Genomic DNA, 24,158 nt, shown 5'->3' with positions numbered 1-24,158 from the left:
TATTCAGCAACTACGATGCGAGACGCCACTAGACTCAGTAAGCGTCAGGTTGTATTGGACACATCAGACACCACTAACATTCTTTTATTTCTTGGATGGTCATGGCTAAAACAAATAGAGTATCAACAACGACAAGAAAGCTTCAATGAGGAACCGCAAGGCTACTGCTTTAGGATATATGAACCTCAAGATAAATAGGGAACAAGTGCGAAAGATCCAGGAACAAATGATGAATGTGGCATATAGAGGATCAGACTATACTCAAATTTACTAAACAAGTTAGGCATGCAGTCGATGACGATGGTGTTTCTACAACAATTGGTGGCGCAAACTTTAGGAGGAGATGGTAGAAGCAATCACGGGGTTTAATTGCAATTTACGGGCAAATCAAATCACAATTACAAAGTTATCAATATTGTAAAGCCAACGTTTGATTCCATCCCATCCAACTCTTGCAACAAAATTTTAGTCTATCACCAAATACCTACCTATGCCTGAATTACTAATGTCGAACAGAAATAGAATTCATGAAACCAGCGTATCGCATTTTCTAAAATTAAAGAAAATTCGGTACAGCTAAATCTACTTGGCTGGCATTTCAACCAAGAACAGGAGAAACAGTGGCTGCTTTCGATGGGTAACTGCGGTATGTTAATTCCCTTCCATTTACAAGAACGGCTTTCGATGGCAGGCCTAGAAAAAAGCATAAAAAGAATATTTTTAAAGAGGTTCAAGTGCTCCCCCACTCTTTAGTCTTTCCATCCGTGCCTGGAGCCCAGACAATGCCTTCTCATCCATAGGAAGTACACCTCCTTGTGCCGGATTCTCCATACCAGGATGAGGATCTAATGTACGTGTCTGAGATGAGAGTCCAAGATTTAAGTTGTCATTGACAGACATCAAGGGCCTGGTTCCATAATCATCTATGTTCCCACCGGCAGCTGCTAGTTGCATACTCTTCATCCTCTCTCTGATTGCGTCCAATGTGCCACTGGTTACTGCACTTTCAACAATATGCTTCCATGGTAAATCCTTAAAAATATATACATATGAACAAAATAACAATAATAATAAATAACCAATAATAAAACACAACAGTAAAATACCCCCACTGATAAATCTCTCATTTCTTTGGTCTGCCAATGCATTTTCAGGGGCACGAACTCTTGCTGTATTTACAGCATTACCACTCCCCCGATTGTCTTCAGTGTATGATGGTGGCAAATTAAAGCTTGTTGGTTCAGGTTTTGTACTTGATAATTTAGAATCATTTAAAGAGTTGGTCTGAACAGGGGACAGAGGCCCAAATTCAGGTGACGAAGAAGAAAGAGAAGCAGGGGGAGGGGTTGACATTGGCACACTTGAAGGAGTCCTTCCTGCTGCAGCATTCTTCTCCATCTGCAATGCAACTAAAACTATTAGCAAGCACAACATGACATCCAACCATTAAAATTTTACTCAACAAGGGCAAACATGCAAACCTGAGCTAAGCCGTCTCTAATATAAGTCCGAAATGCCTCACTAGCATTTTGGAGCTGAGCAAATATATCAACCTGTAACAATATAAAAATATCAGTCTCCACAGTTTTCTAAGCTACCTTCGGGATGTATAATAGAAACTATATTAATGACCTTAGGGTATAGCTGAGTGATGCGATAAAGCTCATAGAGACCAATTGTGCATGTCTGCTTGTCACCAATTTTCTTAAATATTGCTGCGAGTTCTTGCTGTAAGAAGACATGGGGCGAAACAGAGTTGAACGAATAATAAATATTTATAATAGCAATCAAGGACAATCATAACTCTAGTTATGGAAAAATATAATACTTTTAGCTGGGCATCAGCAGAATTTGTGGCAGGTGCTGGATTGTTGGCTCCAGAATCACCCCAATGAGTTTGACCAGGGCCAGTTGATGTCAACATTCTTGCCGCAGCCAAAGTCTGTTAAATTAAACATAAGGGATATTGGAAGTTACAAAAAGATGCTGCTACAAGTTAAACTAAGAATGTTGTCATTTACTAAGTTTATTACTACCTCAAGATTGAGATCAATATAGGCAAGAATAATTGGTTGAGGCTTCATGTCTATGGGCACCAAAGATAGGTGACCCTTTATTGCAGCCCCTCTAAGTTTGACAAGTTCATGTAGAACAGTTTTTACCATTCGTAATGGTTTATCATCAGCTCCAGCTCTTTTATCCAAACCATAAAGGAAGATAAGGTAACCAGAAATCAGTTTATCAAATACAAGACCGGGATAAAAATTAACATTCAACACAATAGAAAAAGAAAGATGTTGGATTTAAGACATGCCTTCTCCGGATTTCTTCCATTCCTAGTTCTTGCAGGTAGACATGGATACTTTGAAGGATGCGGTCAAGATCAACATCATAAATTGTGCTTTGAAGAACCTGCATAAGAGAGAATGTACCCGATGGTATCATTAAAATAAAGTAGACCACCACCAAAGCATAAACATGTACAGTTGAATACAGAAATTTCCATAGCATAAACTGAACGCATTTTCTTCAACATATACCAAGTCCCTCAATAATGATAAGCATATAGATTTTCCATTTATCTTCAAGCCAAAATTATCATATTGCATCAGTAATTACTAACAAGGAAATTATAAATTACTTCTAGATATAAAATCAGAAAACATATCAATAGATGATTAATGACATCGTAGCCAACATAAATGGCCTCCTTGCAAGTATACCAAGACACCAAAGCAGAACTGTTACAACAAAACTACTGTAAGATGGAATACTAAGTTGGCAAATGTTAGTACTGTTATTGGCAAGATATCTTTGACATGATATACAAAACCTGAGCAATTTAATTTTTGGTACATGCATGGATGGCAACATAAAGAAAGATATTCTCAAACCAATTAATATGTCAGCAAAAACGGTTATGGAAAGGAAAATTTTATTAATTTCTTAAGTTGCTTTTGTGGATAATAATATACTGGATGGCTACATAAAAATACTCCTTTTTATAGAAAAAATATATATAGTCTTCAACAAATGAATTTGTCAACAAAAATAATAATTGAAGGGAAAACTAATTCACGTACTTTATTAAGTTCCTCTAGTGGATAATGATTGACACTCTATTCATAAATAGGATTGTTTCGGACTACAAATGTTCCTAGAAGCACCAAGACTTAATATTACCTTTGTGAGTTTGATAAGGCATTTGACAACCAGATCAGAGAACTTCTGATTTCTTGCTGCAAAAGTCTCATTTGTTGCAGGTGAAGGCCATCTTGAAGGATCTAAAGGACGTAATAGATTAATTAGGACGACAAAGGATGAGGTTCGATCAGCATTATCCTGCATGCACAATCATCAGTTAAAACCCAAGGAAGAAGATACATAAATTTGAAGCAAAAATGTAAGCAATTTAAAGCAGCTCAACCAGAATTTTAAGCATCAAGACATTCAGAGCTTTCAGAAGTTGGCTGCCATCATCCATATGGGGAACCCTTTCATCCAAAAGCCAAAGCAGAAGCTCTGTAATAAGGTTGTCAAGAGTGTTTTCCTTGACAGCATGTGCAAGTCTCTTATTTTGAAATGTCTGTCAAGAGATACTCAAAAGAATTAGTATTTTGCAACAAAACAACCTGTAATACCAAGTTTCTTCTTAAAATGAAAAGCTTAAAAAAATTAATAACTGCTTAGATAGAATCAATATAAAATAACTTTTTACCATCAGTTCAAGTACATAAAAATGGTTTTTTATTCATGAGGCAAATCAACAATTTCACTACATCCAGTTACCAAATGTACACCCTATTCTTTAATAATTCAGCACCCCCTCCCCAAACAAGCCAGCACCACCACCACCCTACTCTTAAGCAAAAAATAAGAAAGAATATACGATCCCCAACGAAAATCCCAAATTCTATTATAGAAGTTACTAGTACTTTAGATTGTTCTCACCTGCATAAGCGTGTTTAGAACATATTTACAAGATCTTGATGATGCACCAGTCAAACTGAAGTCAAAAGTTTTGGCTACCTATTAAGCGGAGACAGAGAATGAAAGGTTATAGAACAGACAGAAAAAGCATTCTTAAAAAGAATCTAACAAAATAAATTATTTATTGCTATGCATAAAGAAATCAATGCTTAAGGAAATTAATAATCATATCACAATGAAACTAAAAAGTTTGATTGCCTTATTTGCCAAGCATGAAACGAGTCTATCTGCATCCTTCATTAGTTCATCCATCAAACTGCCTTCTGGGTCATTAGTGGCCTGTGTTAACTCATGGCAGACAACTTTCATTCCCTCAACAGACTGCAATACAACATAAATTACAAAGCAATCATGTCTCCAAACAAGTAATAACTAAAGGAACTGAAAATAGTAATAAGAAAACCATATCAAGCATGGATAGAAATAACATAATTGACAAAATCTTAATGCCAATCTTGCAATACAGATCCATCAGAGAAACAACTAGCACAGGAATGGTTTGCAGCAATATTAAGTTAGGTCATAATCTCATAACCAACCCAATATATATTAATAGCACAAGCAAATTCCCTGACTCATACACGAAAACACCACCCACCTACCTACCGAAGAGCCTTCATTTGAGTCAACCACTAAGGTTATGCCAGTTGCATCTACTCAGAAACATTAGAATCCAATTCTTAACACTCCTTAACAGAAAAGAATACCACGCTCCCTGTGATAGCTGCCAGGTACTTATAATTTGTTTCTTCACTACCATTAAACATATTGCTTAAATATATGGTGTCCAACCATTCCAAAGAAAGATGTCTCTTCAATTTGATCGTCTTGAGCATTGTAAATTTAAGACTGAAGGGTAATATTTTACAAGATAAATCAATAAAACGTTCTGAATTCCATTCTGAAAAACTAATGCTAGAGTGAAGAACTGTCAACCAAGATCCTTCTCTGGCTAGACAACTCTGTCCCTTCTTATTAATTAGGTCGAAATCATATTAAGAAAGAGAAACAATTATAATTAGACAAAGCTAGGAACCTGCTCAGGAGAGCCAAAAGAAATGATATCAAGAGCTTCATTCCAGTTTGAGGGACCACTGACACCAACAAGCATCCGAGGCGTTAAATGTCTCTCCATGTTAAGGTCAGGTTGCACATAGTTTTTCCTGTGGTTTTACAGACATTAAAAAGAATGCGAGTGAGGAACTCAACATGAATATATGTAGACAGTCCATGATTAGAAAGCAATAAAAGATGATAAAAAATCAATAGAACCTTGAAAAAATTTACCTGGAAATAGTCTGTGGAACTTCACAACTCTGCTCAGCTACATCAGGTCTGGCAAATAAAAAAAAAAAACAAAAGACAAAGTGATTAAAATCTGAAGAAATGAAGGAAGCTACAATATCTTTCGAACATCCAGGCAGAAGAAACAAAGGAAAGGCACAACACTAATTGATACCTACCATGTCCACCATACAAACAATAAAAATGTTGTGGTACACTAAAAAATTGTCATGTAAAATGAAATGGGGGTCACGGCTTTCACCAATCTCACAGTTAAGGATATTATGCTCTAGTCTGAGTCAAAATCAATGACCATTTCAATCACGTGTCACATACAGATTACATGGGCATACAGCTTAATTTATAGGAAAAGCTTCCCAAATAAATTTAACAGCCAAATAACCTCCACTGCTTCTACAGAAACCATAACCAGAAATTTTATAGCAAGGCATCACATTACACAAGAGAACACAAAAAGATTAAGTGAGCAGATTATGGACCATTGAGTTTTTACTTTTTAAAAGAATCAAAGAAATTAACTTATGGTTCATAGAGCAGAAAAAACCTAATCTTGTGTACTTGTAATTTTAATCTTTATGGTCCATCAAGTTTCTAATTTTTAGAGAATCAAAGAAGTTAAGATTCATAGAGCAGAAACTAGTTGACACCATACATAAAACTTGATAGCAGAAAAAGCCTAACCTTTTCAACTTGTAATTTTAATCTTTATAACATATAATCAAAAAGCTGTGAGGAACTCCTCACATCAAAAGGATGGCAGAAATATACCCATTTTCCCTTACTGATCGCCTTAGAGCAGCTCTTGCTTCACCAGGTCGGCCTTCCCCTCTTTTTTCCATCTCTCGAACCTGCTACAACATATTAAGTTGAGAAGAAAGAAACATTAACATATAAAAGGAAATATATACACTGACCTTCCACTTAAATCTATCATCTAGCATGCTTTTTTGAGCATCTGTCAGCTTCCCTACATATCTCCATATGTCATCACCTAAACAGATTGAAAGCATCTCAGCAATCACAAAATAAAAGCAAGAAGCCAAGGAGGAATCTAAAAATGAAATGAGCTGAAATGATCGGCAAAAAGATACACTTTTGAATGAAAACTCAAGCTTCTCAACAATCACAAAGTAAAATCAAGAAGCCAAGGAGGAATCTAAAAATGAAATGAGCTAAAATGACCAGCACAAAGATACGCCTTTGAAAGAAAGCTCTTCGGTATAACATGTATTTATGCAGCAAACAACATTATATTAGTATAGGCATTGCATTTAGGGCATACCAAGAATCTTATATCCAGTAGCTAGTGTATTTAGGGCAGCCTTCCTAATTTCACCATCTCGTTCTGCTGTCAAGCTTGCAACAATTTGCAATGATTTTAGTTGTCCACTTATCTGTTTAGAAGGGAAAGAAATTATTACTCTAGAAGAAAGAATTGCATGACCACAAGAGAGTCCAATGTCTTACATCAGCTCATGATGATCAAAAAGAAATCGACAAAATCGACAAGCTCTATCAAACTAGAGTTGTTTTTAGAACCATTATTTTAGAAGAAAGAAATCCATGAGAGAAACAACCCTCTTACCTCAGCCCCATGATGATCAATAAAGAAACCAACAAGATCAACACATTCTATCCTAGTACGATTGTTCTTTGAACGAAGACCATCCAAAATGTAAGTGTAGATTTTTGTGGCTGAATACACTTGAACTATTTGCTTTGTCAGCTCCCGCATTTTTTCTCTAACTTTCTCAATGTTATGCCCCAACTGCAACCAAATTTAGAAATCAGACCATTTGCAAAACGTGCAAATATCAAATCCAGGTAGGAGTATGATTTAATCAAAACTACAAATACTCGATGAATTGACCAAAAACTCAAAACTCAGCTTGATCAGAGCCAATCTTCTTTTTCAAATTGAGGTCAAAATGAAGAAGGAATTGGATCTGAACTCAGGCTGGCTCCATGATTGTCAAGCTACAGCATGACGAAACTTGAATATGCTTTATTTATATGTCCATGTTACATATAAAATATAGTAATTTAATTCGCAAGTCTGAAAGCGTAACTAGGTTGGCAAGTTGCTGTACCCAAGTATTAAAATACTCAAAATTGGCTACCTTAACTTGGCAGTGAGCTAGGAAAGTATTTAACAATCATAGTACAAAAAGCTCAATAACAATGATGCTATGAAAGCACGGTACAAGGTAGCATACAACATGCTTCTCAAAAGAATCTAAATAACCATCAAACAACATTCACAGAAATAAAGACATTTTTACATACAGCTAATGAAGTAATTGAAGATTATGAACCATACCTTTTCTGCCAAGCATGGAAGAAAAATGGCAGCTTCTGCCTCCGTCAAACTATATGCTTCACCCTTCAACGAGTCAAAAAGTTCTGGAAGAAACTCCAGCACCTATTAAATGCAAAGCAAATGACCATTATGTAACAAAATGCCCATTATTTGTCAACTGTACAGGACAAATCATGAAGTTAAAGCATTAACAGAGAGCCAACATAGATTTGACCTTCAAAAGGCATGTCGTGTTAGATTTACATAGCTGCAAAACAAACCACCTCAATAGTATGTCCAGAACTTCAATTATTTCCTTCCCAATGGAAGGGAGTGCCTGCAGTTGTTTTGGGAAGATTGAGATACGAAAAGTACTAACACAACACAACCAAATGAAAAAGAATGTAATTGTGGAAAACCTTCTGTAACATCTCAAGACCATCAACTTGCTTCTTGAAATCGGTGCTCAATAAGCGCCTATGTAGATCCTCTCTGAAATACTTCATCATATCATTCTGGAATAAAAGTGTGAAGACCAAAACTCTTAGAAATCAATATTAATTTGAGAAAACAGATAATTTTAATAAGCAAACATTTTGGAAAACAAACCTCAAGATCTTGGATCTGTTCAATTCGTGGCTCTTCAAACTTCGACCTTCGAACCATTCTCTCCCTTTCCTCCTGTGATAAAGGCCAAATGAACATTTATGCACAGAATACGCGTGCATGATTGTATTCATATGCTCCAAGTAAGTCTCAAATTAATAAATCACCCAATCATACCTTATTTGAATCCTTGACATTCAACAAAGCTTGAGGCTGAACAGATATGCCTTGAACAGGTAACATGGTATCTGGTTTCAATCCCTTCGCTGGGATGGCTCTCTTCAAAGCCATATTAAAAGAAAAATATATATATTATTGATTAGCAGTCTTCCAATTGAAAGAGTATCTAACTAGAGCAATAAAAACCTACCGAAGTTACAGTTCTATTGCCATGTTTTGTGACACCATTGGAAGTAGCTTTTGCAACCTTTGTGTTGGTTTTTGATACCAGTCCAATAGAACCTCCTTTGGATGGTTCAACTAATTCTGAGAAAAAAAAATACAGATAAGCATCTGAAAAGATTGGGAATGGGAAGTGAGACAAAAGAGGGTGGTACACAAGCCAAAGAAAACAAAAAGATACCTTGGAAAGACCCATAAGGTTTTACCCGCTCAAGGATAAGAGCTAAAGCTGGCCCTTGTATATCTCTAAGATTCTTCTCAATCTGATAAGATGGGATACACAAACGCTAAGATGCTCAGGCATCACTCTAAGCACAAATGAATGCCAATATCATGGAGGAAAATACAACAACAAAAAGAAACAAATACAAATAAGTTTGGTAGCATACTGCTTCCTGCCCGCTAACTCTTAAAATTTCAGTAACGCATCCATCTGCTGCTTTGCGAACATCCGCTGATTTATCCTACAAGAAATTCCAGACATGAAGATACGTGTAAAATGAATCAGAAAATTGCATAGGAAGAGGAGCCATGGGATATGATCCATTCAGAAAAATTTACCATCATGGCTGTGGCTGCTGGTTTGAGCAGATGCACAGCATCAGGAAATTCACTAAGTCCAGAGAGTTGCCTAGATGACCAATCAAAAAGATCTTTACGTCCTTCCGCCCCAAGCTTGGAGTCTGTTAGTGCTGATGTGATATAAGGAACCTAAAACAACAGAATTATTCTAGATACCTAAAAACAAAGCTAGTAAAAACTACAAGATTGAGAGCAGAAAAATAGCCACCATTTTGTCAAAATGAACAGCTGCATTCCAAGCATCTAAAGTAGACAAAGTGCTCTCTCTCATATGTTTCTTATTGTCGCTAAGGCATTTCAAAATATCTGATAGTATTCCCTGCATTTAACAAATCATGCGTGTGTTGATCGTCTAAGCAACTGAAAGAATAAAATATCTTTTAAATGATAAATTGTGTCTGCCAAACCTTGCTTGCTTTCTCGACACCTGGTCCCATTGCAGATGCAACATTTCCAACGGTAGTCAAAGTTGCCATAACCAAATTTTTGTTGCTATCATATAGCCGGCCCCTAAGAGCACCAAATAGCTCTCCTGGCAGTCAATAACGCACATGATCAGAATGCTTACCCCAATTAACAATATAGATGACCCCCAATTAGTCCAGTGAAGTTGTGAAACCCATAGCATACCAGTTCCAGTAGGTTGAATGCGCTTGTTAGCCTCTTCCAAAATTTTATTGACAGCTTCAATAGACTCCAAACGCACCTAGAATGAATAAAAAACAAGGTAAAACACCACAAATTCTAATTAAGGGAACCAATCACGCATCAAAATGAACAACAAACACAAGGAGGTAAAGTGCAAATGAAATCAGATATATTGAGAGCAATACCTTCCAATCAGGACTCTCCAAGCTCTTTAACAGGGTAGGAGTGATCTTCGCACTAATATCTTCACGTGGCAGACCATCTAGTCCACCGGCAGACAAAGAGGATGGTTCTGATAACCTGACAGTTTTCTTTGGAGCAGTGGAAGTACCCTGAACGGCAATACATAAAATATCATCAATATCCTCTTCACAGAAACAGTCTAGAATGTGGCCACTTACCATTGAACTTGAGACAGAACAGATTAGGGGTGAGCAGAAACCGGAGATAATCGACTGAGCCAACTCATTCGGTTAAGTCGGTTGATTGTTGGTTATTAAAAATCAGAACCTAACCGAGTTAATATATATTACTTTTTGTTTATTTTAAATAGATTTATAATGTAATTTAAATGATTTAACTATATTTTTATAAAACATAAAAAGTAAGTCGGTTAACCGACTTAACCAACCAAATTGGCTGATGTTAAGTCGGTTCAGTTAGGTCAGTAAAGCCTAAATCAGTCAGTCAGTTCAGTTATGTTGGAGGTTGTTGGTTAAGTTCATAAAACTGACTGAACCGACCCAAAAAACTGAATGCTCACCCCTAGACCAGAACTGAGCATACGAGAAAATTGAGTGAAAGCAAAAAGATATTGCTTTAATGTCCCCAACTTTATTTCACTTCAGAATAATTTATTGGTCTATCAATTCACACAATAACTGGACTACCATCATAGTATACTTACCTCAAATGGATTTTTTTGATATTCAACATCCAGTGCACTAAGCAATGCAGGTTTGACATCAGTAAGAAACCCCTTGATATCTGTGAAAATGTGTGACCAAAAAAAAAGATATCTGTGAGAAAGGAAATTCATAGAAAGTTGAATCATGAATAGAAGGTGGACACACAACACTAAATAGGATAATGTCAGGCATCATTCATCACCTGGACCAACAAACTTATGTAAAGCACCCAAAACCTTAATTGTAGCATTTCGGGTGGCTGCAGCACTCGACTGCAATCCAGTATCTTTACAAAAATCAATTAGATCCTGCAAATACAGTTAGTATCAATGTAGTAAACCACACTTGCAGTTACATATAAAATTGAGTAATGGTAAAAGTAATTTAGATGGTAGAAATACCTTCAACTTCAGATGTGATACACCAAAATCCTCGATAGCGGAGACCATCCACAATAAACCTTCACTAAGAACCTTGGGATTCTTGTGTTCTTTCATTATTTTATAAAGCTGCAATAAATAATTCTTTATGAAGTATTCAAGAGAGAGCAAAATAAAACTACAAACAAACGTAACAGAACAAAGAATTCTTTATCTTTGCTTCAATAAATGCTTAACCGACTAAAATGATATCAACGTAGGCGTTAATCATCAGTGTGTAATATTTGATCTTACCCTTTCAAAAACAAATCCTGGACCTACTGCCTCGGAGAAAGCAGTGAGGCACTTCATAGCATGAGCACGAGTCTTCATATCTGCCACTCTTTCACTTATACCTGTCAATTGGGCAAAATACAAACAGGTACCCTAATGACGGACTGAACACATATTTTGTAACAGGATAGACAAAAATTTAGGCACAAAAACAAGCATACAATAAACTGATAGCAGGACAACCAAAACAAATTCTAAAAGCCAAGTATTTTTTTTAAAATTTCATTATAGATTCAGATCATATTTGTTTTTTTATGATAATACAGTAAACTGACACTCACCAAGAAGGCAAAGAACAACACATTTCTTTGGAAATTTTGCAGCACTGTTGGCCAGATAAGTGATAACTTCAATAACTTGCTGCTGGACCTGCAGGTTCAATTTAAGAGTGTTGATATCCAATACTAAGTGAACAGAGGGGAGAGAGAAAGGTTAAAGAAGACAAGCTACCATTTATAAACCACAAAAATCATCATATACCTGAACATTTTTCTCATTCCATCCAGGAATAGCACATAGCAAATAAACCAAAATCTCAACAGACCGATCAAGGTCCTGGAGACCTTCAACCTGTTCTTTCAGCGAGAATATGGCTGCAATCAGAGAGGTTTGGGTACCCAATTAGAAAGTTAAGCTAATATAAAATAATGTAAGCTAGCAAAACAGCTAGCTAATTTTAACTACGCTATTGAAAGCAAAAAATGTCATATTTGAAGCATTTGGCTCATGACATTATTATATTGGAAAAGGTTCAAATCAATAATTCAAGAAATTAAATCAAAATATAAAAAACAACATGGTCAAGAGCCTAATCACTTTATGCAAAGCCTCATAGGTAACACAAGAGCACGAGAAAATAAAACTCAAATAAAACCTTAAGCCAAATGGGTTTATCCTGGAAGCAATTTTTAGTAATTAGCAGAAGTTTCTGCTGAAAGAAAAATAATAAGAACCTAAGCATTAGATGCCAGTAAATCAGATTGGCAAGTCAAACCCATCCATCTGGATTAAGCATATTGTACTGTATACTGCAATATTCGCAACCTAGTCATAGAAATTCTAGTGATTCTTAGAAGTGGAAAAAGACCATAACCTTCACCCTTGCAGCAGTGAATTAAAAAGTAATGGATGCATACATATAAATTACATGCAACTGAGAGTACAAGTAACATGGAATTTATTTACTTGGCATACAAGCATTATCGATTAGTAAAGAGAAGAGATTAAGCCTCTTCTAAATCCAATAATCACCAAAAAACGCATGACAAAGTTGTAATCAAGTTAAGAGTATATATATAAACTCATATGCGGAGATAAAAAGTTAAAAAGTTATATAACTAAAAAAATGTACAAGAAAACAACAACTAAAACATTGGTAACTTGCATTTCACTCTCTAATATAATATAGCCACATTATCATCCAAGTAAAAAGAAATAAGTAGACGAGATAACATTGACATTAGTACTAAGAAATTAATAATAGAAACTATACCTACTAATGATAAATAAATTCAGCACCTTTATATTAACTCACTTTTTTCCCAATTTTATTATCTAATTGATTGATTAGAGCATTGCAATTGACATCAAAAGGTCCAACTTTTGAAGCATTTCAACCCCCCCCAAAAAAAAAGTGTAGCTCAACAAGGACCCACACATTAGGGGGAGCATTAAAACTGTATTATCCTGCATCTTTAGTCTTGGATTTCCTGTGGTATAATATTCATGTTGAGCCCAATTACCTATAGCCAATTGGTGTCAGGCTGGTGGCTTATCAAAACATAATTAAACGCAGAAAAACTGACTATGCAGCATGCATTAATTTAATTAAGCACCTCTTCTAATAATAAGAGAGTAGAAGCATGACGATTGCCAACTTTATATGTATGTACACAATAAACTCTGTATGTGATATGCTATTTTCTATGTAAATATTACAGATATAGATATATGATCAGCATTACAACAAGAATTTGCAAGTTATAAATCATCAATAACCTTCAATAAAACCCATATTTATCAAATACCCTGTAGAATAATGAAGAGGAAGAGCAAGTTGAAACTGTAACCAACCTTCAAGACGCTCTTTCCATACAGCACTCTTCAGTTGAGAAATGACATCTGCCTGAATGAGGGAACCTATTCTGCTTTCAATCTCTTCAAGACTCATTTCTGCTGGCTGTAGTTATCAGACAAATCAAAGATATTAAGATATTTCAAGCTATTAAAGAATAAAGAAACTTTAACAAATAAGTTTACCTCAATGTCCTCAGGCGACTCACTCGACTTTGCAGTTTCCGTCCGTCCAGCTCCATCTACCTTTTTACTGTTGCCTGACTTCGCTGAAGTCCCTTTCTTGTTGGCAGGCTGATAAACAGTTCAAAGTTTCAATCAGCAAAACACCAGAAAAATGTTTAAAAACCAAATAATACCTAACAGAAATACTGCCCAAATAAGCCTGAAATTTTCAGAAAAAATAACAGAAGACCTCAATCTTTTATTGCATGGAATTAAGCCTACACACTCTAATTTATTAGAAACTTGATGTTGTGGAATATTACATACTTCAATAAAAAATTTGTTTATCACAATTAGAAAATGCTTGAAGTTATTTGGATGAACTAGATGAGAAATATTTGAGCAAAGATAATTTAACAATTCTGTCTATTGGACTTTATTTGTCTATAACAATGAAATAAACATTAGGTTTATGCAATAAAAACTTGAGGAACCTTTTTTCAATTTTTCTAGTAAAAGTTAGTAGATCAACCCAGTATTATCCTTAGAAAATAAAATCTTACAGCTGCAGGGGCAGGCCTCTTCCCACTAAGCATGCTAGCTGCAGATTTCTTAACAAATGAACCTTCAGACACCTGCACGGAATAGTTGAAAAACAAACTAAGTTTGTGATCACTTTAACATGACATTAAAGACAACAGGAAAAAAAGAAAAAGAAATATTTGTAGACAAGTTAAGTGGAATGTCTGAAATGAAAGTGTCAGCATACATGATCATTGTTTGTAATCAATAATCTTATTAAAAATCATAAAACATTAAAAACCACATCTTAATTCTGACTGTATTTTCAAATAACATCAACTTATCTTTACTGGCAGAAAGGAGATATCCTCATTTTATGATCCACTTTTCAGGCATTGTTAAGAGTAAAAGTGAAAAATCAAATATAAACATCATAAACTGTATTTTAAACCTTCTTTAGTTTTTTTTCCATAAATCGAATTATTTATTAAGATGCACATCTCATAACAATTCAGTTTCTCAGCCAATGTTTGTAGAGTGAAAAAACTGAACAATCTTAATGTGCAGAGTAAAGGTAAGATGGGTCAAACTGGCCTTATATCAACCGTAAATGACATCAAGTATTTCTTTTATTTTGTAGTATAGAAAACTGTATAAAAATATCCATGTAAATATCTGTCTTATAACTTCAAATCATCCACACGTCACCATAGAAAATCAGAACTTCTTTCTCACATGAATCGAACTCAATAATATCATTCTGCTTTTGAATATAGATAAGATCTAAATATACATCAAATGTGTTTGGATGAGGGAAATGGAGAAGGAATTTCATTTCTATCTAAGATAAAAAATTCTAAAAATTAATTTACTTATTTGGTAAAAATAATGGAGAAATTTAAAATTTTTAAAGAATTCCAAGAGGCAATTTGAGTAGCTCAAATTCCTTTTTCAAATTCCATCCAAAGAAGTGGTTTGCAGAATTCTTCATAATATAATTCCATTTAATACACATGATCCCACTATAATATAAGAAACTTAAACTTCAAAATATCATTTTATTTAATTCTAATATATTTTTCCATTTTATATTATTAAAATATTTATAAATATTTACAAATCTAACGATGTCCATATTGCATACTTTTATATTATTTATTTTCAATATCAATGTCCTTTTCTGTAATTATTTGTTTAACTTAAAAATTCCAATATCTAAATTTTTCTTAAACTATTTATCCAAACAATTCAATTAGAATTACTAGTATTTTGCATTAATAAATTCTAAAAGGCTAAGATCTTTTTTAAAATAAAATAAAATTTTGAAATCCCTCATTCAGACATAACACTCCAAGGCTTACCATCTGTGCTAGACATTAAGCACCAAATAGGCTCTATCCTAAATTCTGAACAGGTAGAATGTATCATTAGTCAGAAAAATAACATTGGCTAGTATCAAATGTAAGAGACTACTGAAGATGGAAAATGCAAAACAATAGGTTCAACAGTGCACTCACCTCTGTAGAAGACACACCACCACCTCCTGAATTTTTTACAGCAGCTGGAATATCATAATAGATGGTAAGAAATGATTACACCAAACCAGTCAAAAAGAATTTCAATTGTTCCAACACTAATTGAAATGGTCAGTGCAAAGAAAATCTTATACACCTGAGCTTGTAGCACCAGGTACAGAAGAACCAGATCCAGCAATCATCTCAGAGAGCTTCTTTTTTCTAACATCATCAAGTTTCTCCAAAGATCTCTCTAATGGCCTCATACCGACAGACTAAGAGAAAGCACAACAAAATTTATATAGGGGTAAAATATGTTGAATAATTAAAGAGATATTAACAAAATAAGTGAAAATATTACCTTAGCAACAGCTGTCAGTGCTGAAAAGGCTGCATCTCGGACATCGGGGGTCCCATCATTAAGACACTGCAATCCAAATTAATAGCAGTCTAATGGTCAGAGCAATAAACAAAAATTGAGAATACTTATAAGAGCATTCATTTGTACTAGAGCTGAATCCATAAAAGTTATTTTTAAGAATCCTAAACATGTATACAGCAACATTTCATGATTTAACTCAAAATATTCTAAGAATTTCCCCTTTCTCCTGAAGTACTTATTCTAGATTTTCATTTTTCTTATCAGTGAGAAAGGAGAGCAATGCAGTACGGAGACTCAGCCAAATATTAAGTAAAGATAGATGAAAATAGTCAGGCATAAAATATTCTATCCTAGAATTAGCATCATAAAAGGAACAGTGAACTTACCTCCATACAGATTGGGACATAATCCTTATGCACCTTCAGAACAACAGCTTTGTTACTTGTTTCGATACAGAATGTCACCCAGTTCAAAGTTAAAGAACGCACAAGAGGAACTTTGTTTTTAGATGCAGTTTTAACATCTGCAATAAACAACCGTATTAAAAAAACAATAGCTTTGACAGCCAGCATATAACAAGGGTTAGCTTCAGTAAACAATAGTAATAAGAAAACTGCTACATGAGAGAGCATACAAGAAAAAAAAAAGTTAGAAGAACCAGAAAGTGATTTCATCGGAAGTAAAAAAGACTACAAATAGTTCACCCAATAAGGAAAACTAGATAAATTAGTGAATAAAATAAGTAGCTTGCCTTCCACAATGTCTGCCAGATTTAAGCACCCTGCTTTGTGCATTCCTTGAAGAGTTTGTGTGAGTGACTCAGTCAAAGTAGGTTTTTTCTCTTTCAATTTTTCCTATAGAAGAAGAAATTGTCCATACAAGCAACAACATTACGTTAATTACCTATTTCACTTATATAAAGGATAAAAAGAAATTGATAAAAACCCTACATATCCGACAAATACACAAAAGTAAATTTGAGAACTTTCACGACCTTTAACTGCATGAAATTTTACAAAAAACAGCAACTTGGTTCCAGAGGAAAGGGTACCAAGAAACTCAAATAAAGCACAGAGCCCAGGGGACATAAAAATAAAAATCATTAGAATTTGTTTTACCAGGTTAGGTCCAGAGAAGGGCGATCCTAAATACATGAAAAGCTTTTTGACCACAAGTTAATATGTAAAAAATGAAGAAAGGTGTTAGGTCTCTAACCTAGAACAAATTTGGAAACAGAAGTAGATGCCCAACTTAAATATAGGATCACAAGAAACCCAAGACTCGATAAATGAGAGATAACACCACTTAACACTCCACATTACATGTAGCTCAATGTCTGCCTACGCATAGACCCAACTTGAACATAAGATCAAAAAAAAAAAAAAAAAAAACAATACTTGGTAGATGTGGAATGAAACTGCTTAACACCTCACACGTAACTCGACATAAGCCTACTCATGGACAATCTCACATGAAGTTGGCAGGAAAAACATACTTTGATACAATAATACACATCCAACCTAATACAAGTTGTCGTTATGCAGAGACCAAACTTGAAATATATGACAAGAAACCTAAGACTTAATATTTGTGGGATAATAACACCACTTAACACTACCCTGACATGAAGCTCAAGAGATCCTACACGTGGACAACCTCAACACACCTGGGCATTGATATCATATTAAGCATCAAACACAGAACCAGTTGACAAGAGGTGGAAGGGCTTAACTTGAATATAAAACCAAAGAAAAACGGATAACACATGTGGGTTAGCACCACTAAAGAGAAAGAAAAGAGAGAGAACACATGCAAAAAAAAAAAGCAGCTTATCTATTATACTGAAGCAACATTATTCACAAGTTGCAGCAATTTTCTTCTTACATAGCAGAAATAATATATGCAATAAGTTATACCAAACTAATAGCTAGGTAAGGTTCACCACAAGACTCCGCCCAGACCAATGTGATTAGAAATGACACAGGACTAAGGAGTAATTTGATAAACAATTGAATTGTATTTTCGTAATGCAGTTGGATATTCATCTCAATTTTTCCATCTAGTCTTTCCATCTCAATTTTTCTTAATGTACAATCCCTATAAAATCATATCTTTCCTACAAAATAATAAATAAGAATCAGTTCAATGGAAAATTTTCAGCATTCTATTCTTCAGCTTATCAAATAGCATGTAACATAATATGGAGACAAATGGAAGTACTTTTGAGTGAGTTTCTAAAACAGAAAGAAAACAGCCCTCATCAGGTGTCTAAAGATCCAAACATTAATAAACAAGCAACACCTACAAGCCAAAAAAAACAGCATCCAAGGAATACAAACAATTTTACTTTCAGGTAATGATGAATCAGGCCACATAGATGTTAGTATTAGATTAGCATTTACTTTGTGCTTCAACTGTTCCAGGAAAAGGTTCAAAATAAAAATAAAAAGCTCTTTCCAAGTTTTTCAACAAGATAAACATTTTACTTCAGTTTTACCTGGTGAACAAAATTTCCACAACCAAATGATTTGATGATAAACAAAAAATGACAAGTGAAGGCATAGTTTCAAAATTTGAAAAGAACACAATATACAATTAAATGCTTTCATGAATACACAAGTTATATTGCACTTACAAGTAAAACTGGCAACAAAAAGCGCGAACTACCAGAAAAATGGGTCCGCAAACCCCGAGCAAGATTTCCAATAGCTTGGATGGCTTCAACTGCAACAGCAATGTTTACATCTGTAACAAGCTGCAAGCAGAGAGACAAATTAGGTAAATCATGATAGCAAGGGCACAACAGAACATAATGGTTAAAACTTAAAGGAGAGTTTGACAAGCCACGACAACAAAGCAGAAACTAGGTAAGCCAATACCCAGAAACACACACAAACTTAATGCTTTATAGTCAACATAACCTTGTACTCAAAAATGCCTCAACAGCCACAAATAGCCATTATACTAATCATCAAGTAAATCAAGAAAAGTGCAATTGAATCTCAGTTTCAGATTCCAAATAGGGTATAAAAGATTAAAGTACCTCTCAGATGCTAACAGAGAATACAGGAGGATTTATAAATAAATAAATAAGTAGTGAAAGTGGTATAACCCATGCCAAGATATGTCAACCTCATACAAGTGACAGATGTATGATAAAGACCAGGTTGAATGTGATAAAAAAGACAAATGAATTACTTGCATGCTAAAAGAGGAACAGAAACAGGAGCATTAGGCTGTAAGTAGTAAATATGATGATACTCATGTAGTAGAAACATTAAGAAAATGCCCATCCCTGTTTGTTGAAACAAAATTGTCTTGTCCCACTACAAGGGCCAAGTGCAATATTTTTTAGAGATGGGAGCAGATCAAAAAACCTTCTTCAACGTCCGGCAAACTTCCGTAAAATCACCCGGAGCTATCTTTTTTGTTGATGCAAGCTTTGTGAGTTCAGCAACAGCCTCCTTTCTTTCTGACCACTTGATAGCTTTCTACAAGAGATGGTATTTTTAAGGAGAACAGATAGTAAGCAGCTTAATTCCCAATTTCAGAAGCACTAGTATGGAAAGGAAGTGTTACAGTTTGTCAAAATAATAGTTCAGGGACGGTGCTAACCACTCCATCCCAAAATCCAGACTTCTCCAGAGGAGTTAATATATCAACTGGATCAACAAGCTCGTATTCATCTATTTCCTGAGGAGCTGACAATATGATATACAAGCCAAAAGTACAAGATTAGATATTTCTTTTAAATGTCAGTAAATTGTGCAATCAAAAGTTCACAACAAAATACATACTATCAGCTAGAGATTCTTCAGTGGGGCCAGGACCAGCAGCTTCAGACACAGCTTCAGGCTCTGGTTCCCTGTCTTGCTCGGACCTGAAAAAGATAATTTAGAGATAAATATATAATAAACCTGAAGGAAACATTGCAAGCAAACTGAACTATAAACTTATAAAATGTTAAGACAAATAGTCACAAGGAAAAAATGCAAATACAACTGTTGTAGGGAATAGGGTTATGCATTCATCAGCTGTATAAGACAGAAGAAAACAAAACTTCACAAATACATTCTAATAGTCTCACGATGAATTTGTTAATACACATGAACATTCATGACTGTGAAAAGAATTCAATCAATTATTTGAATATCTAAAAGATAACAGTTTTACTAATCCCTGACCGTAATATCTAAAATTTTGAACCTGTACCTAAGTTGTCAAAAAATGCAAGCTCTTTTTGGCACAATTTTAATGATTGAAAATTGACAGCTCAAAATGATCCTTACTATTTAAATGTTATATTTCTGGAGCTTGGCATAAGATTCTTTTTCTTTTTCTTTTTTTCTCTTTTTCTCTGTGTATAACCAGAGTTATATTGCTCTGTCAACTTCGAGATTTTAAAAGAACTGCATATGACTATTAAGATTCTGTTTCTTTTTCTTTTTCTTTTTCTTTTTGTCTCTTTTTCTTGGTGTATAACCAGAGTTATATTGCTCAGTCAACCTCGAGATTTCAAAAGAAATGCATATGACTCTTACAAAGTACTTTATTCACTTACCCTACATTTAAAGCACCACCACCTAGCCTCAAATCTCAATGAAATGAAAGCACAAAGCTTCTCTAGATAAAAACATACATACAACAAGGCGTCGATTGGAACACATCCATACACAGCATAGTGCAAAATTAGACTGGTAAAACTGAAGGGATTTACCTTATCTTCCGAGATGGCTTGGCTGCCCCAGTCACATTCACAAGCTCAGCTTCAAGCTCTTTTTTCTTTGAGCAGCAGAACAAAAAAAAAAATTATTTCAATATAACTGGAAAAGTGCATGTCTAGAACAGACTAATCTTAATACTATTTACCATAGTGTCACGCATCTTCTCAAACAATATTGACTTGACAGGATCCTTTCCAATCCAACGACAAAGCTCAAGAGTCAGCCCTTTGGAGGATGCACGGACATTTTGATCTTGATGGTCAAAGAGTTCAGGAAGCATCTTTAGAATTCTTTTAGGTGGAACAACTTTGGCTCCAAATTCACTACACACAAACAGAAAATAAGTAGCTGTAGGGAGCATATAGTAGAATCAATTCATGGCACGTGCGCAGGGGCTCTTGTATACAAACCTTAGCGCTTGAAACATGACATCAATTGCAGGCACCACTGCTTTGGCAACTTTATTCTTAATGGCCTTCTCCATTGAATCCTAGTTACCACAGAACATGTAAAGAGATCACAAAAAAACATTTCTACTATATATAAACACAAACTAATTACAATAAAAATGAGGCGCATGAAGACCCGGAAAGGTCAAAATGCAGTTTATAGGTCCCCAAATAAAGAGATCTGAAATGCTTTCTCCATCAAGACAAGGGTATGTAAGAATATTTAACCCCCCCCCCCAAAAAAAAAAAATACAGGAGAAAGGTAAGAATTGGGCACAGCTGCATAATTAAAGAGTCATCTCAGAATCCCTGTACAATAAGCTTAGATACGCTCTTATGACAAAAGAAACCAGACAGTATCAATGCCCTTATATAACCTTAAGAAAAATGAGAGAAATAGAGATAAAGCAAAATGTTGGTAAAAAACCTTCACATAAATGAAATTAAAGCAATATTCTATCTAATTTTTATTTCAGATATTTCTTTATTTTAGAATCCCTGTACAATAAGCTTATATCCGCCTCTTATGACAAAAGAAACCAGACAGTATCAATGCCCTTATATAACCTAAAGAAAAATGAGAGAAATAGAGATAAAGCAAAATGTTGGTAGAAGCCCGTCACATAAATGAAATTAAAGAAATATTCTATCTAATTTTATTTCAGATATTTCTTTAGAGATCTTGTCTTTTTAATTTGTCCATAGAATTTAAAAGACTTATATAGAATCAATATGAAAAGGATTAACTGATAAAGGCTCTATGTATATACAGAAACCTTTTATATATCTAATATTATATATAATGAGTCGGCCTATATCTATAAAATAAAACTAACAATCAATATATCTATAGATTTATAATATTCTATTTAAATATATAACAAACTAAATAAAGAAGAAAGATGGGCCAGGGCACATATAAATGCATGCAAACAGTAAGTTCACTTTTACTAAATAAAAGTAGCAATCTTATCTGTACAATGTTCAGAAAACATTACATGATTCAAACAACTTAGAAATAGATAACTTAAACAACTTAGAATAGATAGCAGTAGTCTCTCTATCATATTCATCACTCATCTTCCCCTCGTATCCTAGTACTTTATGAACCATTTCACTCAGCACTCAATCTCATAAATTATACATTTCAATCATTGGAGTTACTTAAATTTTGTCAGGTTTAGACCTTCTCCTAAACCGCATTTATGAAGTTTGCAGCAAGTCAAGTGGAAAAAAAAAAGGTAAAGTGCAAGAGCAATTTCACCCAGAGTTTTAATTTCATTTTCAATAAATATCTATACAGCTGAGAATTCTAGCACGTTTAAGAGAAAGTAGCATGAGAATCAAACCTAAATCCAACAACATTTTGAGTCATCCTTAGGGCAGGTTTTTCATGATTGTATACTTCTGTTTTGAGTTATTCAAGTCACCTTTTGTAAGGTGAGAAAGCTAAGCACATTTCAATTAATATACCAAAAATAAATGAACAATCGCAATGCATTGCAATGAGACTAACAGATCAGGCACTGTTCTTCTTTCTTCAACACTTATTCCTCTGTTGCCCTACTACCACTCCATCAACATTAATCAAACTAGAATCTGGATCACACATAGCTTTAGAAGAATAATAGTGTTAATAAATTATCAAACATACCAGAAAAGCCTCTACAGCCTCCAATTCCACCCAGAGCATGAACGCTGCCTGAGCCTTCTCGACAGTCTTAGGCCTGCCTGTGAGACATTTCGCCACGATGGCATCGCATACTTCCTTCCCATACCTAACATCGGAACAAACTCCAAATTAAAAATCGGAAGCAACCCTACAAATCCAGAAGTTTAAAAGGGAAAACGGCATCACCTTCCGGCATCAGCGTCGGCCGCTTTTAAGAACGCAATCAGAGCATCCAACGCCTTCTCCTGCACCGGAGCATTCGAATCCGCCACTGTCTTTTTGAAAAATGGAGCTGTACATTTGAAAATCACAAAGATCCACCAATCAATTGAGTAAATCAGATCCGAGTCGTTAAAAAAAGAAAACCTAAGAAAATTTAAAAAAAAAAACAAACAAAAACATAAAAGACTGACCTAATTCGCGGAGCCTCGAGTCCTTCGGATCCGTGATGGAATCGCATAGAGCAGCTAAATCGATGTTAGCCTCGTTCCTTACCTTCCAATTCTTGTGAAACAACCGATCTTCCCATGGCAATTTCTTTGCCTCCTTTAACAATTTCTCTTCTTCAGACATTTTATTTCTACTTTTCTTTAAATTTTTTTTCTATCAACGATTTGATCTATCCAAATGCAGAGCTCCAAAACAAGAAGAGATATTTTATATTTTCTTCTTATTTTTCTTTTCTTTCTTCTTCTTTCTTTTTTTTTTTTTTTTTTTTGCTTTTTGTTTCTCTGCCGAGTGCCGGCGAGAGACCAAACCAAATGATAAAATGGTGTTTTGAATTTTAATTACGGGACTAAATGCTGTGCGTAGGGTATATCATTATCAATCCCCTCCCAAAACAGAAAAGCGATAGAGAGGTTCTTTGAATTGTACGTTTAAAAACCTCTTCTTTCCCACGCTCAACTCCGTGCCCTCGTCGTTACTTTTGCGGTTCACTTCAACAGCTTCCACGTAATTATTGGATCGTTTATAGTACGCTCCATTTTAAAGCGTGAGCTAACATACTATAATCGCCGTTGGTTGAGCAGTGTAATTTGTGGGGCCCAGGTTGTGCAAGGAGCGGACACGAGACTCTGTAAAATTACTCTTTCGGTCACGGTTTTTCTTTTTTTTGAATTTTTTATATTCAAATTGTATTTGAATCAGTTTTTAAAAGTTTAAACACGACTATTGTGAGCTTAAGAATAACGATCGAATAACT

General features: G+C 34.8%; 1 protein-coding gene across 1 annotated transcript; it reads right to left on the bottom strand.

Moving 5' to 3' along the window:
• Positions 1–347: 347 nt before the first annotated feature.
• On the bottom strand, positions 348–23,926 carry LOC108452809 (protein MOR1). The gene is made up of 54 exons (XM_017750599.2): positions 23,368–23,926; positions 23,141–23,246; positions 22,937–23,060; positions 21,244–21,323; positions 20,979–21,156; positions 20,827–20,891; positions 19,907–19,989; positions 19,725–19,810; positions 19,487–19,600; positions 18,745–18,864; positions 16,861–16,963; positions 16,496–16,632; positions 16,089–16,154; positions 15,885–16,002; positions 15,731–15,774; positions 14,255–14,326; positions 13,713–13,820; positions 13,527–13,632; positions 11,934–12,046; positions 11,735–11,822; positions 11,415–11,515; positions 11,142–11,249; positions 10,943–11,048; positions 10,740–10,819; positions 10,018–10,164; positions 9,815–9,890; positions 9,592–9,716; positions 9,393–9,503; positions 9,164–9,313; positions 8,992–9,066; positions 8,784–8,865; positions 8,571–8,686; positions 8,378–8,479; positions 8,204–8,275; positions 8,014–8,109; positions 7,830–7,931; positions 7,616–7,717; positions 6,881–7,063; positions 6,578–6,689; positions 6,210–6,286; positions 6,064–6,143; positions 5,278–5,325; positions 5,027–5,153; positions 4,189–4,311; positions 3,952–4,029; positions 3,428–3,586; positions 3,184–3,342; positions 2,315–2,412; positions 2,037–2,193; positions 1,829–1,942; positions 1,633–1,728; positions 1,482–1,553; positions 1,107–1,398; positions 348–998 (listed from the first exon to the last, which is right to left on the bottom strand). The coding sequence occupies exons 1-54, from the start codon at positions 23,525–23,527 to the stop codon at positions 721–723; spliced, it is 6,075 nt and encodes a 2,024-aa protein (XP_017606088.1). The 5' UTR covers positions 23,528–23,926; the 3' UTR covers positions 348–720.
• Positions 23,927–24,158: the final 232 nt, after the last annotated feature.

This window comes from Gossypium arboreum, chromosome 5, assembly GCF_025698485.1.
Source record: "Gossypium arboreum isolate Shixiya-1 chromosome 5, ASM2569848v2, whole genome shotgun sequence".
NCBI classification, from domain to species: domain Eukaryota; kingdom Viridiplantae; phylum Streptophyta; class Magnoliopsida; order Malvales; family Malvaceae; genus Gossypium; species Gossypium arboreum.
Note: the sequence above shows the minus strand (reverse complement) of the source record. Positions and strands in the feature narration are given on the sequence as shown.

Coding starts and splice junctions, on each gene's coding strand:
- LOC108452809 (XM_017750599.2), bottom strand. CDS start 23,527: ATGTCTGAAGAAGAGAAATTGTTAAAGGAGGCAAAGAAATTGCCATGG. Junction 23,061..23,140: donor GCCGACGCTGATGCCGGAAG/GTGATGCCGTTT, acceptor TTCCGATGTTAG/GTATGGGAAGGAAGTATGCG. Junction 5,326..6,063: donor CGATCAGTAAGGGAAAATGG/GTATATTTCTGC, acceptor TTTATTTGCCAG/ACCTGATGTAGCTGAGCAGA.